The sequence below is a fragment of the Gracilinanus agilis genome, chromosome 2 (assembly GCF_016433145.1).
Source record: "Gracilinanus agilis isolate LMUSP501 chromosome 2, AgileGrace, whole genome shotgun sequence".
Taxonomy (NCBI): Eukaryota; Metazoa; Chordata; class Mammalia; order Didelphimorphia; family Didelphidae; genus Gracilinanus; species Gracilinanus agilis.
This window is the reverse complement of record NC_058131.1, coordinates 676537659-676554041: the sequence shown is the minus strand read 5'-3', so window position 1 is coordinate 676554041 and position 16383 is coordinate 676537659. Positions and strand designations below refer to the sequence as shown.

The following is a 16383-nucleotide window of genomic DNA, read 5'->3' as shown; positions in this document are numbered from 1 at the left end:
CCGCTGCCGCCTGCGGGGCTGGAGGAGGAGGCGGAGGCGGAGGCGCCAGATCTGGGACGGCAGCGGCGGCGGCAGTGGCGGCTGGAGCGGGGACCAGAGCGGCGGCGGGGCCGGGCCGGGTCGGGGCCAGAGCCGCCAAAGGTAAAACCGCCCCGCCTCCCCACCCACCCAGGGGACTCAGTTTCCTCATCTGTAAAATGAGGAATTTGGACGAAATCAGCCCCCAGCAGCCCCCGCCCCGCGGTGATGGGGGAGGGAGAGAGGTACGGGGGGAGGAGGGGAAGGAGGAGTCTGGGGAGGGGGCGAAAGGCGTGAATGAGGAGGGAGCGAGATGGGAGAGGAGGGAGACCGGAGAAGTCAGTGAGGAGGGGTCTAGAGGAGAATGAGGAAGGGGGTAAATGAGAGGAGTACGAAAGGAGTCCGTGAGGAGGGGTGATGAGAAGAGCCTGCGGGGGAGAGAGTGTGATGAGAAAACCTGGAGGTGGGGGACAGAAGTCAGTCAGTGTCGAGGGAGACCCTGGGGGGTGGGGAACAAAAGGAGTCCTTGGGGATTGGGGCGAGATGAGAGAATCTAGGGAGAGACAGGAGGAATCAATGGGGAGGAATGGGTCTGAGGCAGGTTAAAGGGGGGCAAGATGTGAGTGATCACAAGAGAAGTTAATAGGGACGGATGGGTGAAGCAGGTTAAGGTGAGATGTGAAAGGAGGATAAGAGGAGCCAGTGAAGGGGCTGAGGTGTAAATTGGGAGACCATTAGGTGTGAGGGGAAGAAGGTGGAGCATAAGGGGAATAACTGAAGGAATTATGGGGGAGGTAGGAATAAGTCTTGGGGTATGGAGGGGGGCAGATAAGAGGAATAAGTCAAAAGTGTTTGAGTCAGATTAAAGGGTAGGGGGTGTAAATTGTAATTGCCTTAAATGAGGGCAAAGATGAAGGGATAAGGAGAGTAAATGGAGGATTCTGGCGGTGGGTTACAGGGATAGAGAGCAAGTTGTGAGAGCCTGATGGGGTGGGGGGAGGCTAGGGGTTTAGGGGAGTAAATGAGGAGGGTTGAGATAGATTAAAGGAGTGGTTCTCTAAGTGTGATCCCAGAGTTAGGTCTGAAAGGTCAAAATTATTCTCATAATAGTACAAAAATGTTTTAATTTCTAACACAAACATCCTCTGATATAACCTCCATAAAGAGTAGCTCTTTGGAGGAGTCCTCAAGAATTGTTAAGAATGTAAAGGGGTCCCAAGGTTGGGGAGCCATTATTGTGTGAGTGTTAGGAGTGATGAGAGAAGGCAGGAAGATAAGAGTAAGTGGGGAGGGACTGGCACAAGTTAAAAGTGGATTTAGCTTTAACGGTGAGGGGGAAGATGAGAATGTACCATTAAAAGTAGGGTTTAAACTGAGGGATATTAAATTGGGGAATCAGTGTGATAAAAAGATAAGTCTGAGGGAGTCAAAGGGATGGGTAAAGTTGGGGTCCTAAGGTTAGAGTTAAGATGGGATGGTGGTATTAAAATGGAGGGATTCCAGAAGTGTAGAGGTCCCCTAGGGGCTGGGTGAAGAGAGAGCAGAAAATGACTTAAGATGGGAACTTTGGGGATTGTGAGTTTGAGGAGATAAGTCATCGCAAGGATACAGGTGAAACTTGGTAAGAGGATGTAGGTGAGATGTATATGGAAGAGGGAGATGGTAAAGATGAAAAGGTGGAGGATTATAGAGTTGTAATGTCCTGATGAGGAAGGACCAGGAAGATTGGGGGAGAGCTGCAGTGTTAAGGAAAACTGTTTGTTTGGGAGTGGGGATTAAGATGAGATCTGTTGTGGGGAGGAGAAGAGAGTAGGGGGATAGATTTGGGGAGAGGGAGGAGGGGTGATGAGAAAAGCCTTTTAGGAGGGAGGGAGATGAGAATGTGATGGGGAGAGACAAGTCAGTCAGGCTAAAGAATGGGGTTAAAAGAAACAAATCAGAAATTAGTGTATATGAGGGTGGAAAGTTAGGGGTAAGGGGAAATTATGTGAAAATTGGGGGTTTATCAGTAATATAGGAATGTATAAAGAGTTTTGTGTGTGTGTTTTTAGTTTTTAGAGCAGAATGAGTTCCTTAAATACAAACGAAACTGTTTTTCTGGACTGACTGGTTGAGGGTTGATAGAGCCTTCAGGCATCACAAGGCAACTAAAAAGTTTTTGTAATGTAGTGTCCCCATCCATGGGCCAGCCCTCTCTGTGAGCTGGGAGTTGGTCAGTCCTTAATAAAAAAGAAATAATTGGGTGGCAAATGGGGGCACTTGGTTGATGGACAATTTACTTGTAATTTTCTGCTTGATATTAAAAAGAAGTTTGAAATTCAGTCATCTCACAATTCTTTCTTTTTCCCACTATTGTTGAAGTTACTTCAGTACTGTTTTGTTTTTTTTTTTTGTCTTCCAGTTTCTGATAGGAGTAGAAAGCTTGTTATGGATTTTTTTTCTTTTTAATTAAAGTGAGACATGAAATAAAAATGATTGTATTTTTTTCTCTTTAAGTACCCAAAGCAATGGCGACAGTGAGAAGCCACTTGGAATTTAAACGTTCCATAGAATGTAAGAAGCAAAGACTATTTGTAAAATAAACATAGAAAATGAGGATTCTTAATCCAGCTCTAATCTTTTGCTTAGCTTTAAACATCCCCCTTATCTAATCCATGAAGAATGTTCAGTGTCCAAGCAGGCTTCACCATAAGGGTTGACTTTCTTCCCAGAGTTTTGGGGGATGTTGTCCAGTCCTCAGATATTAGTGTAGTACCCATATCAAGCCATGACCTGTCCAGTATTAACATACATATGGAGGCAACGGGTATGCCATCATTGGGACTTTTATTTGCCTGAAACATATCTTTATATGGTCTACTTGCTAAGGCTTAGGTGAAGCATTATTTGATCTGAAGCACATGAGCCTTTGTGTAACACCTCTGAAACCCACACAATGTTTGTTGTGGGGACTGGCTTGGGGAACTGAGGGGTGTGAAGGGGGGGTGTTTGAAGAATGATTTGTAAGAGTAAGAATGCTGCTAAACCTGCCCTAGAATGCCTTTCTCCTGAAAGAGCTCTTCATTTTGGGGCTAGTCATGCAGCATCAGAACAGACATGATTTCTGAAAGAAAGAGAATTTGTTGAGGATTTCTTGGCAGTTATAAAAAACAAAACAGGAGAAATTAACTTGTGCTGTTTATAGACAATATTGATATTTGCTTCAGATTAATTAACTTTTTAAATCTCCAGAGGAATTTCCTCTCGTTTGTTTTGAATGATGATTGCAACTTGAGACTCCTGCATGTTTCTTTCATGGTGTTGAAATTGGATTCTTTTTAAGGACTTAGTATCCAGTTAACATTACTCAGTCCACTGAACCAGCAGGCCATCAAATCATGGCATTTTGTAAAGCTTAACCCCAAAGAGCAACTTGCTTGGTTTTCCTTTCCTTCTAAAGCTAGAGGGAGGGGGAGGACAGAATTCTCCCTGCTCCATATCTATATATGTCCAACTTGGCTGAGACATTCCTAGGGTTCTTTCAATTCTCTCTTTTTCAGTCTTCTCACCTTCATGATTTTGTTTTTAAGGGTCACAGACTTGGTATGATACAGATTTAGTTGCATTCTTGTCAATTAAAAAATAATATCTGGGGGGCAGCTGGGTAGCTTAGTGGATTGAGAACCAAGCCTAGAGACGGGAGGTCCTAGGTTCAAAACTGGCCTCAGACACTTCCCAGCTGTGTGACCCTGGGCAAGTCACTTGACCCCCATTGGCTACCCTTACCACTCTTCTGCCTTGGAGCCAATACAAGGTATTGGCTCCAAGATGGAAGGGTTTAAAAAATAATAATAATATCTGGAAATTTTGAGGCAGAAAAGATCAGAACCCAGACATTAACAGAATGGAACCTTTCTATATTTATTTTTTTAAAAACTCTTACCTTTTGTCTTAGAATTGATATAAGTATTGGTTCCAAGACAGAGGAACATTAAGGGTTAGGCATCTAGGGTTAAGTGACTTTCCCAGGTCACATACACACAGCCAAGAAGTGTCCACTAGATTTTTTTTTAATTGTTTGGAAGAGAACAACTGCCCTTCCCCATCATTCTTCCTCCCAACTTGTTTAAGGGCATAATCTGAAAGCTCAGCATGGGAATCAAAGTCTGCGTTTACATTTAGTATGATATCAGATAGCAGACCAGCCTTCTCTTTGGAGGAGAAAAGCTATAAAAGAAAACCCATCAGTACATGTTTTAACATGATGCTTTTTCCTTTGTAGCCATTGTTGAGACCTGAAGGGTCCAGAGTGGATCCTGTGTGCCTCCTTGGCAGGGCCCACCTTCCTAGCCATGCCAACCGGCGGATGAGACTTGAGGCTGTGATGGAGCAGCTTCAGAAGCAGCAGAAGCAGCAGCAGCAGCAGCAGCAGCATCCAGCTCCTGTACAGATGGATTCCAGGGAAAGGCAGGAGAGGCAGATGAGAGAAGCCCAGATTCTGTATGCTCAGCAGCTGGCAGCCCAGCAGGCCAGTCTCACCCCTCCATCAAGCAAGGCTTCTGGGAGTCCTGCTCTGGGGCCACTGGCCAGAGCACCACCAGTAATGGCAGCTTCTCGAGTTGTGAACTCAGAACCTGATGAAGAAGAGGAAGGAGTACTAGAAGATGAGGAAGGAGATGGGGAAGAAGCAGAGATCATTGAGAGGGAAGCCCAGCATTCTTCCAAATATTTCCATGTGCAGAAAGTGACTCGTCATGATCCCAGACCTACCCCCATGTCGAATCCTTCTCCTCTTCCAGCAGCAGGGCTGCAAAGGGGTCTACAGATCAAAGATGATCAAGCCAGAGATGCTTCTAAAGCCCCACCTTCAGTCCCAGCGTCTGGGCACTCAAATTGGAATCTGGAAGAGCAGCTCAAGCAGGTCAGTGTCTGTTTTGGTCTATGCGAATTTGCCAAAAGAGGCCCTAGCTATCTCGATTTGGGAGTTCCTTTATAATTTCTTAAATTCAACTTTAAGGGATTATTTAAAGGAAAAAGCAGCAATGCCAAATTCTTCTCTGCTTCAGTGAACAAAGGCCTGGAAATGTAGGTGCTATAAATTCGAATCCCATATCTTTCATGGACTTTTTTGTGACTTTTCTTTTCTCCTCAAAGAAAGGGATAATTATAAGTTATGCAAGGTTCTTGTTAATGCTTCGGGGGAAGAGAATGGGATAAGCACTTGTACAGGACCTACTGTGTACCAGGCACTTTACAAATGCTCTTTTATTTAATCCTTACAACAATTCAGTGATAGGTACCATGATTATCATTCCTGTTTTACAGTTGAGGAAACCGAGGTGGACAAGGGTTATATAACTTTGCCCATGGTCACATAGCTAGTAAGTGTCTGAGGTGAGATTTGAACTCCAGGCCTAGCACTGTGTCCATTGAGCTCCCTAATTACTTCTAACCAATGGATTCCATGATGAAACTAGTAATTTATCCAGCTCTCCTCCCTGCTGCCCCCAATACTTAATTGTTTTGTTACCCATACTTAGAAAAACATATCTCAGTTAAAAAGGACCATCTAGTTTAATCCTCACAAGTGGGGAAACTGAGCCTATCAAGGCTAAATGATTTGCTCACCACAGTAGAATCAGAGGCAAGATTTGAACACAGGTCCTTTGACTCCAGAGCCATAGCTCTTTCTGCTGTACCACAATGACCATCTCAGATGAAATTGTATGTTCATGTTTTTATATTCATAGGGAAAAACCTGTCTTTATGCAGAGGTGGGCATGCGCAGAGGAATTCATAAAGTTGTATGCATTAAATCCAGAAAGTAATAGTTCTTGAATCCCACAGCTCCCCTGGAATTAGAGATGCCTCATTTTATTGTCCTAAAGTTTCTGTCCTAGGCCTGCATGTAAGATCCTAGAATTAGAATTTGAAGGAACTTTAAAGGTCATCTGGTCCATCTTTCTCATTGTTCAGTTGGTGAAATGGGGGCCCAGAGAATGATGGGACCAACGCAGAGTTACGTAGGTCATGCATGCATGGCAAAGTTGAATTCCAGGCTAGGATGTGGGAGTCCAAAGCCAGAATTCTTAACCCAGCACCTGCCGTGCGGTCATTTCCTTCCTTTTGCCCACACACCATGTCTATGAAATAAGGCAGGAACCAAGGTGCAGAGAGGCTAGCCCTCAAATCACTAAGTGATTCAGTAGCAGAGCTGGGACGAGGGCCAAGGAGTCTCGGCTCCCACAACAGCACCTTGGCCGCAAAGCCAGACCCTCCCAGTTAATTTAACTGTGATTTAGCACTCCATGGTTGTGAATTGCTAGCAGCCCCTACATTACCATGTGGCTGGCAGAGTTCCATGTTGAGTCAGCATGAAAGAGAGATCCCTGACAGTGGTGGAGGGGAGTTCAGGCAGGAGGCAGCAGGCCATCAGGGCCTTGGCGGACAGCCAGCCTCTGCACACGAGTCCTTATTCCTCGAAAGTGAAGCCGTGTGTGAGGAGTAAGTGGAGCTTCCCACCATCTATGCAGGAAACCAGGCAGGTGTCAAGCTCAGGTTGTTGGGGTTTTAGTTAAAGGCTCTTCAGAAGTGCCTTGTATGTGCATGGAAGAACTAAGCAGGTGCCCTTGTGACAGGGCACCTGAGGGCACGCAGTGGCCTACTGCCTAGGGTCAGAGACTATTGGCCTGGAGAGTCTTATTGTTACTGAGCATGAGTGTTTTTTTGAATATCTTCCCACTTGTCTAGATACTCAAAGGGGTAGAATTCCTTCATCTAAACTTCTCCCTTCCCTGGATTTGGGTGGAAGGAATAGAATTAAGGAACCACAGACTTAGTCTGACCAGTATAACTTAGGACTCAAAGAGTTACTGACTTTGAAAAACCCTGGTTTGTGTGGAACACATGCCGATTAAAAACCTAGCTGTGTTCACACCTTCTCTCCTTCTCCCCTCTGGTGATCTAAATAGAAATTAATTAGCACTGATACTGTAGCTTCTCCCCTCCCCTTTTTTCTAAAACCTTGTAAAAGAGTAAATAATGTATGTATGAGGGATAGGGAGGATAATTTGGAGATATTTAGACAAGAAGAATGTTTTTCTGTAGATCACACAAAAAAAACCCACAAATCTTTTTTCTAAAGTTGCTCCACAAAGATAATGGTCTTTTCTACAGGGTGGTTAATAATAAGTTTGAGGTTGGATGAAATTTAGAGGGTAGCTATTTGACTTTGCCCTCTCTGAACTAGTTCCCTCATTCGTACGGTGGGGATAACATAATAATGGCTATTACCTGTTTTAAAAGGTTGTTGTGCAACTCAAGTAAAATAATGTATAGATAGTGCCATGAAAATTTTTAAGTTGGTGATTGGGTTTTTGCATTATGGTTTATTTAATGGTTTTCAACCAAATTTTTTTCAAATCTAATTTTGTGGAGTGCCAGCTTAATTTATGTTCCGGGAAGAAGGACAAATGTAAAATAAACTTTTTCTGGGGGTAGCCAAGTGGATGAAGAGCCAGGCCCCGAGATATAAGAGGTCCTGGGTTCAAATTTGGTCTCAGACACTTTCTAGATGTGTGACCCTGGGCAAGTCACTTCACCTCCATTGCCTAGCCCTTACCATTCTTCTGGCTTGGTACTAATACACAGTACTGATTCCAAGAAGGAAGGTAAGTGTTTTAAAAATAAATAAAATAAACTTTTGTTTTAAAAACATGCAAATGATATACTTGATAAGTTGCTTGTGTCTGGAACATTGAATAATTTGGTAAACTATACTACCTGTAAAAACATTTTGAAAGACTTCAGGGCTCTAGAGAATATGATGGAGAACTTCTGCTGTAGAGCATGAACAGTCATATTTATTTTTCAGTTTCTCTTTATGTCTCTTCTCTTAGAAAATGTAGGCGTCTCTCAGGGGTTAGGGGAGCAGCACCTCCATGATCTGGAAAATCCAAGTAAAGTTTTTTGACTTTCATATTCTTTTTTATAAACTAAATTTTTATTTACTTTTAACTTTTAACAAATTGTATATACTTATGGTATTAAAAGATAAAATATGTTGATATTATAAAATACTATATTTCTTGCACTTCCGAGTTTCTAAACTTTTTCTGTGTTGTCTGCTATTTCCACAAAATTCCCCCCAAATTTTCATTTAATTTCTTATGTCGACCCACAATATATCGGATCTACAATGTGGAAAGGATACCTGTATTTGCTTCTCTAAAATTGGATATTTTTAGAGTATGGTTCTAGGCTTGGTTTTATTTATTTGGTTGTTGTTTTGTTATTCCCAATGACAATAATGAGATGGATGACCCCATTGAGGCTGGCTTTCTAAACCCCATTAGGCTTGGAGAGCTGAGTAAATAATTGTAAAACTGGGCAAAGAGACAAAGGCCCTGAACTGATTTTGACAACTACAGGGGGAAAACTGCTTGTGTGTGTGCGCACGCGCACACTCACTCATGCACACAACTAGGAGGTATGAACCATTTGAAGAGAGGTTTCAAGCTTCTTTGTATAGAGGGGAAAGGAGAGGCATAAATGAGGCCTGCTTACAATAAAGGCATTTGCTGCCATAGCTGTGGAAGTGGAAAAATCTGAAGTGCCTCATAAAAGAATAGAAGAGAAAGGTTTTTTGACCAAATGCAGTGAATGAAACCCTATGTGATCAGGAGTGTTTGTGTCTAGTGTTCTTCATATTGGGTATTCCCTTTGGTTCCTGGGAGTGGGGAGCAGGCAATGGTGGATGCTGATGGCTGATTGTACTAGTAACCTTCACCTAGATTTCCATTACCTAGGAATATATGTAAGAAACAAGCCTAAAGATTTGGCTGAGAAGAACAATTGTTTCTTGACACATGCATGATAATAACAAAAATATATCAATTTTTTTAGCATTCTTTAAGATTGCAGAGAACTTTCTCTATAACAGGTCTGTAAGGCAAATAGTTTAGGTATTTTTATCCTCATTTTGCAAATGAGGTTACCTATGGCTCAGAGAGATTAAGCCAAGGCAAGGCTAGTCACTTGGTCCTTTTGGCAAGTATAGAATTCTTTCTACTTTATCAGAAGTGGGACTTTTTTGTATGTATGTTTATATTATTCATGTTTGTGTTTTGCTTTGCAAAATAACAGAGAAAAAACAGAATTACCAGTGACCTTTTCTTTCTCTGTCTATGCTAGGGACAGTGTGAAGCAGAGGTCCCCTTGCTTCTGTACTGACCTGGAAGAGTCCTTCAGAAGCTCTGGGAGGGATGAATGCATGGAGAGATAAATAGATGGCAGACAGAGTGAGCTGTTAAGCACTTTGTTAAGCACTTGCCATGTGCCAGGTACCCTGTTAAGTGCTGGGGATACAAAAACAAGAGAGCAAGAGCCTCAAGGTACTTAACATTTTAAGGGGGTTGTTGTTCAGCTGTTTTCTTGTTTGATTCTTTGTGACCCAATTTGGGGTTTTCTTAGTAAAGATACTAGAGTGGTTTCCTTCTCCAGCTCATTTTATAGATGAGGAAATGGAGGCAAACAGAGTTAAGTGACTTGCCCAGGGTCACACAGCTATAAGTATCAAGGCTGGATTTGAACTCTGGTCTCCCTGACTCCAGGTCCAGCATTCTATACACTGAATCACCTGGGTGCCCTCTAACCAGGGGAGACAATACATAAATACAGAAATGGGAAGTATAGGGGGTGGAGAGTGGCCAGGAAAAGAACAGCTATGTATATAGGATTGGGGGGTGGGGAGCCACTAATAGCCAGGGCTTCTGATGATATGGCAGTTCTGAGCCAGCACTCTCTGATCCTTTGATCAGCCCCAAAATAATATATCCTCAAGAGGCCAGGTTACTGATTATCTGGGAACAGATCAGATCAGAGAGGGAACAATTTTTTTTTTTTTTTTGCAATATTTTGGTGATGTGTGACTGTCTGTATTTTAGATATATTGGGCAAGTCTTTAAATATAGTAGTGGCTGGAACAGGAATCATCCTACAATGTACTGGCCCCATCAGAGGCTGCTTTGGGGTATTAGCATCCTGCCATGCCTTCTTTTGCCTTTTAATCAGAGCTCTTGCTTCCAGGGTATGGGTCTCAGGGACAATTTAAGAACTGGATAGGCTTGTACTTTATTGCTGCTGTTGTTGACTCTGATTGAAATCAGTATATTTCTTCAGCAGCTCTCTTAGTGAGCAAACAAACAGAAGAAATGCTGAGATGTAGAATCTAAGAAATGCTATATTGGAGCCAAACCAGTGTCTATCCGAGGAAAAAAGAACAAAGACAGAAGTCTTTGACAATGTCACCAAAGGGATGGTTTGGGAAAGATTGTAGTTGCCCCTCTTTTGTGTCAACCTGGTTGTACTATAACTTTTTCCTGATAGAGTACACCTAGAAAGAGGAGCCTCCCCTTCCTTACCACCCATACAGTTTCTTCAACCAAGTCATGCCACCTCTTGGGATTCAATTTTCTCCTGAAAGGAAGGGATTGGATTAGATGTTCAGAAGGCTTTTCTATCTCTAGGGCTTAAACCCCTTGCAATCTAGCTTTTGACCAGGCCACGCTCTAAAAGGTTTTCAAGGACATCTTTATTTCTAATCAGAAATACTAATCAGAAATAATTAAAGAAGAGTTAATTAAATTGTTGGTTGAGATGCCCCCTTTGGGTTGTTGGCACTCAGCAGAGAGTCTAGGCCCAGAGACAGACGGAGTTTTAAGAATCATCTGGCTATGCAAAGTGAATGAGATTGCCAAGAAAGTAAGCATAGTTTGGAGAGGGAAAGCCTTGAGGAACTCTTACCTTAATGAGCTCAGGGGGGAAAAAGGAGGGCATGAAGATAAGGGAAAAGAGAGAGTAGATAGTATCCACAGGTGCCCTACTAGTAAATATTGTTTAGGACTCTAATGTAGATCTCCTGACTGTAAAGGAAAGGAGAGTTAGCACTGGAAACAGACTGTTGGATTTGTTGATTAATCTTCTACTGGTGATGGAAGCTTCAGTCTAGTGGTAGGAGAGGAAGCTGGATAACAGAATTAGACATAGTGTTTTTGTTTTTTTTTAAACCCTTACCTTTCGTCTTAGAATCAATATTATTATGTATTGGTTCCAAGGCAGAAGAGTAGAAGAGTAGTAAGGACTAAGCAATGGGGTTTAAGTGACTTGCCCAGGGTCACATGGCTAGGAAATGTCTGAGGCCAGATTTGAACCTAGGACCTCCTGTCTTTAGGCCTGGCTCTCAATCCACTGAGCTACCCAGCTGCCCCTGACATAGTGTTTATAAAGGACCTTACATTGGTAATTTTATGTAAACCTTTTTTTAAAGCTATTTCATTTTTGGCTGTCTTGCTTCTAGATAACAGATTCCCTCAATACTGGAAGGTTGAGTCATATGATAAAAAGAACATTCAGGGGCAACTAGGTAGCATAGTGAGTAGTTAGGAGAACCTAGGTTCAAATCTGGCCTCAGACATTTTCTAGCTGTGTGACCTTGGGCAAATCACTTAATCCGAAATGCCTACCCCTTGCCACTCTTCTGTTTTAAAATTGAAATTAAGGCAGAAAATAAGGGTTTAAAAGAAAGAAAAGAAAGTTCCAATTTGGAGTCAAAGGATTTGGGTTGGAATTGTACATCTGCTGTTTTCTATAAGCAAGTCCTATTTCTGAGCCTCAGTTCCCTCATTATATAAAATGATATAGATGGACTACATGATCTTAAAGACACCTTTCGATGACAGTCCTGTGTGAGCTTCCACCCCACCCACTGAGTCAAGTGGTGGGTACTTTTATTCAGTCTAAAACTGGTTTTCCAAGCAGCACATTTGGTTGTGGAATCTTCAAATTTCTTGGTTGAATTCACATTCTGTCTAACCATACATGCCATAATTTTATAAGCTATCTTTTCAAGATTGGTACTTTAACTCTCCAACTAATTTGAAAATTCACTTTAATATTCTATTTACTCTGCCAGACCTGTGGTTTTCTTGATATAAGGAACTCTGAGGGGAAACTTCCCCTGCCAACCTAGTGACATCTGCTCCACAACTAAGAGTCCTAAAGAGTTGCCTGGAGCCCCTGAGAGGTGAAATGATTTATTTAATAGTCACTCAGCCAATGTATGTCAGAGGTTGGACTTACCATACATTCTTACTCTAAAGCCGTTTCTCAGGCCTCTAAAACATGCTGGCTCTCTATTACATTTTCTTTTCTCCCTCTTCCTTTCCTTCCTTTCAATCACTCAGTTCTTTGAAGTGTTCTAAGTATCACATTTTTTGTGCTTTGCACTTAAATTATTCCCACTGTTGACATTATTTATTTCTGTTGACTTTATACTTCATCAGTTTGTGTAAGTCATCTTAAGCTTTTCTGAGTTCTTCACATCATTTCTTACCATGTAGTAAATATTCCATTACATTCATGTTTAGCCGGTCCTTAATCATTAGACATTTATTACTGCGAATTTATTGATTTATATGGGACTTTTGTCTTTGACCTCCTGGGGCAGTAATGGGCAAACTTTTTAAAGAGGGGACCAAAGGAAAGGAAATGCTCATCTGTCAGTCTATTTCTAAGGCAACTCTTTCAAAGTTTCATTGTATTGTATCCTACTCATTGTATTCGTCAGATTAGGAATAATGTTGAACTGCTGGATAGAATGTTTCAGGGGGTAATTTGCCCATCTCACTGTAGTAGGGAATATATGCCTATCAGAATATTTTCTGGAGCAAGGGATATGGGCATTTTAATTATTTTCTTAGTATAACTCCAAATTGCTTCCCAGAATAGTTAGATCACTTCATAGCTCCACTAACACTGCATTGTTAGTGCTCCTGTATTTCTATAGCCCTTCCAATCCTCACTCTTCTTGTATTTTGTAATCTTTGCCAATTTATCATTGTGAGGAAAAACTTCAGTCAATGTGAACACTTTCAGCAAAAATGACTATCTGAATCGCCCAGCTCCCATGTACCTACTTTATAAAAAATGGGAAACTTGTTGCAGACCAAATAATGATCAAGAAATCCAATGAGAGACCTCCAGAAGGAGACTTCTTTCACCTCCAAACTGCACAGGTCAGCCAGAAGCCTATGAGCAATAATCAAGGGGCATCCAGCAGGATCAGAGCCAGGGTCAGCACAGGGAAGAAGCCATCAGACTCCTAGTTTTTCCTGAGATGGGCTGGAGACATATTCACCCTTCAGGGTCCATAGGCTCCCTTCAGAAAGCCCTAGGATGGTTGTTGGAAAGGTCACAATATGGACCTTGGAAATTAGGAGAGTAGCTGTGACCAATGTTAGCAGGGTACCCTCCTTGAGCAGGACAGCTGAAATGCCCAGGTACCTGGTATTTTGTCCTGAAGATCTGCTCTAACTCCCAAGATCCAGGGGGGCCTAAGCCAAAGAGGTGTGGAGGGTAGCTCAGGGACTCAGGGCAAGACTAATCAGGGTTGATCGCTTTTCCCCAAAACTCAGTAGGAGGCTGAGGCTGGCCTTAGTCTAAAGCTAGGGAAAAATTCTGGAACTAAAACTGGAGAGTGGAGTAAAAAAAAAAATACTGATCAGTATAAGTTATAGATCTGGAGATGCCCAGTCTAGGAAAAGACAGTAACTTTGTGACAACTACTAGCCAAGACCCAAAGGAAAAAGATAGATTTTAGGTGGTTCAGTGAATAGAGTCCTAGGCTGGCATCAGGAAGATCTAGGTTCCTCTTTATTTTCACTTTTTAGTTTCCTTCAAGTTCCAGCTGAAATCCCACCTTCTACAAGAATTCTCACCTCCTCCCCCTTAATGTTAGTCCCTTCCCTCTGGCCTTTACCTCTAATTTTCCCTGAATGTATCTTGTTTATACATAGTTATGTTCATGTTGACTCCCCCATTAGATGATCTCCTTGAAAGCAGCAATTATCATTTGCCTTTTTCTTTGTATCCCCAGAGCTTAACAGTGCTTGCCATGTAATAGGTGCTTAATAAATGCTGTTTAAACTGACCAATTGGATGAATTTATTATCTGAAACAAAGGATGAAAGCTAACCCTACATACAGTTTGGTGTAGAAATAGATCAGATTCAACAAGCTGATAAGGAAGATGGGTTAAGAGGAAAGGAACAGTCTAAAGCAAAACAAACTTCCTGATCCTGAAGAGAGATAAAAAGGGGAAAAAGAAAAACCAAGAACTAGACTCTAAGCTGTTGCCCATCAAGTAGGGACTGGCTAAAGAAATTGTGTTACATGAATGTAATGCAGTATTGTTGTACTGCAAGAAATGATGAAAGATGATTTCAGATCATTGTGGGTCTCATGCCCTGATGCAAGGGAGCAGGAGAACAATTTATACAAAGCCAATAATACTTTACTTTACTATTTTATTTTATTTTATTTTTTTAACCTCTTACCTTCCATCTTAGAATCAATACTGTGTATTGGTTCTAAGGCAGAGGAACAGTAAGGGCTAGGCAGTGGGGGTTAAATGACTTTCCCAGGGTTACATAGCTAAGAAGTGTCTGAGGCCAGATTTGAACCAAGGACCTCTGTCTCTAGGCCTGGCCAACAATACTTTAGAGAAAAACAGCTTTGAAAGACTAGACAGAGCTCTCATCTTCACAATAAACAGCCATTCTCCACAGGACCTATGATGGAGGTTATCCACCTCCTGACTGAGATGGGATGAATTCAAAGTATAGAAAAAATATCTACATTTTTTGACACAGCCCCTGTGTGAATTTACTTTATTTGACTGTGCTTATTTTTACTTCTTGGCTTTTATGGGTGGGAGAGGGAGGTCAGCAATAAAGATGCTTTTAAAAAAAGTTCCATTGAAACTTTTTTTAAAATATAACTTATTTTTAAAAAAATATTTTCCCATGGTTACATGATTCGTGTTCTCCCCCCCCCCCTTCCCTCCTCCCTCCCAGAGCTGGCAAGCAATTCCACTGGGTTTTACATGTATTATCATAGTACCTATTTCCATCTTACTCATTTTTGTAATAATCTTTTAAAACCCAAACCCCAAATCATATACCCATTTAAACATTGCATTGCTATTAGTAAAGTATATTACATTTGATCATCCCTCAATGTTTCAGTTTCTGTGTACAGTGTTCTTCTGATTCTGCTTATTTTGCTCTGCACCATTTCATGAAGATCTTTCCAATTCATATAGAAATCAAGCAGTTCATCATTCCTTAGAGTACAATAGTATTCCATTACCATCATATACCACAGCGATGGTGAAACTTTTAGAGATGGAGTGCCAAGCCCCACCCCCACCCTACTCCCTAGACTGAGTGCTGTGCTGGCCCTCCCCCCCCCACCAGAGACTGAGTGCCATGCCTTGTCCCACACCCCAGAAAGGAGGGCAGAAGTGCTCCCATTGGGCCGCTGTGCAGAGGTGCAGGTGATGAGAGGGAATGGAGAGCATCTCCACCCGAATCCCTCTGTCTTTCTAGTAATGAACTGGAGGTGGGGGGAGAGTAGCCTTTGTGTCCAAAGAGAGCACACTGCATGTGTAGGAATTAAATTTTAATGGTTTGACTAAAACATGAAAAATATAATATGTTAGTCGCCGATTGCTCAAAGTTGAAATGACTTTTTTTTTTTAAACCCTTACCTTCTCTATTAGAATCAATACTGTGTATTGGCTCCAAGGCAGAAGAGTGGTAAGGGTAGGCAATGGGGGTCAAGTGACTTGCCCAGGGTCACACAGCTGGGAAGTGTCTGAGGCCAGATTTGAACCCAGGATTTCCTGTCTCTAGGCCTGACTCTCAATCCACTGAGCCACCCAACTACCCCCAAAATGACTTTTTAATAGCTTTTATTTACAAAATAGGTAGAAAGAGTGAAAGTAGAGAAAGGTAGAGAAGACATATAGCCTATCTATCTGAATATTGCTCTGGTGCTGGACTCAGCCAGGACTTGTTGACCTTCAGCCAGGGTTAAACTCTCCAGAAGACAGGAAGGGAAAGCCAGTTTTTCACCTATCCAGGTTCCCTCCAAGAGGCAGGTCAAGAAGATGATTCAAGCTGAAGATGATTCCTGAGGCCGACTTTCTTCTTGAAGCCTACTTCTTTCTTGAAACTGACCTCCTAGCCTCAGAAATTCAGGGCCTTTTAATCACAGTTTCCAAATTGCCTAGACACTGCCCAGGGGAGCAGTGTCAGTGGGGGGACAGATTCTCGTTGGAAGGTTCACAGACTCCTAACTGATTGAGTTTCTGAGGGTGTAAATTCTCCACTTAGTTCAGGCTTTTGTTGATTCAATGAAAAGGTAGACAAAGGAGAATCAATCCAGTCTGCACAATCTAGTGAGGTACTAAGTAGGGATACTTAAGTTATTGTTAACCAAAGTGTTAACTCCAAGTAGGCAAAGAGAATAAAGGATTCCCTTTTT

General features: G+C 42.1%; 1 protein-coding gene across 2 annotated transcripts in view; it reads left to right on the top strand.

The window, feature by feature from the left end:
* Positions 1-4363: 4363 nt before the first annotated feature.
* The window catches only part of ARID3B (AT-rich interaction domain 3B), a 51662-nt gene continuing 39642 nt past the window's right edge, over positions 4364-16383 (top strand). Inside the window, exon 1 of one of the 2 annotated variants that reach the window (XM_044662833.1) lies at positions 4364-4918. In XM_044662833.1, coding sequence (XP_044518768.1) covers positions 4364-4918 — 555 coding nt within the window. The remainder of the gene's footprint in view (positions 4919-16383) is intronic. The other variant, XM_044662834.1, reaches the window with a different exon arrangement.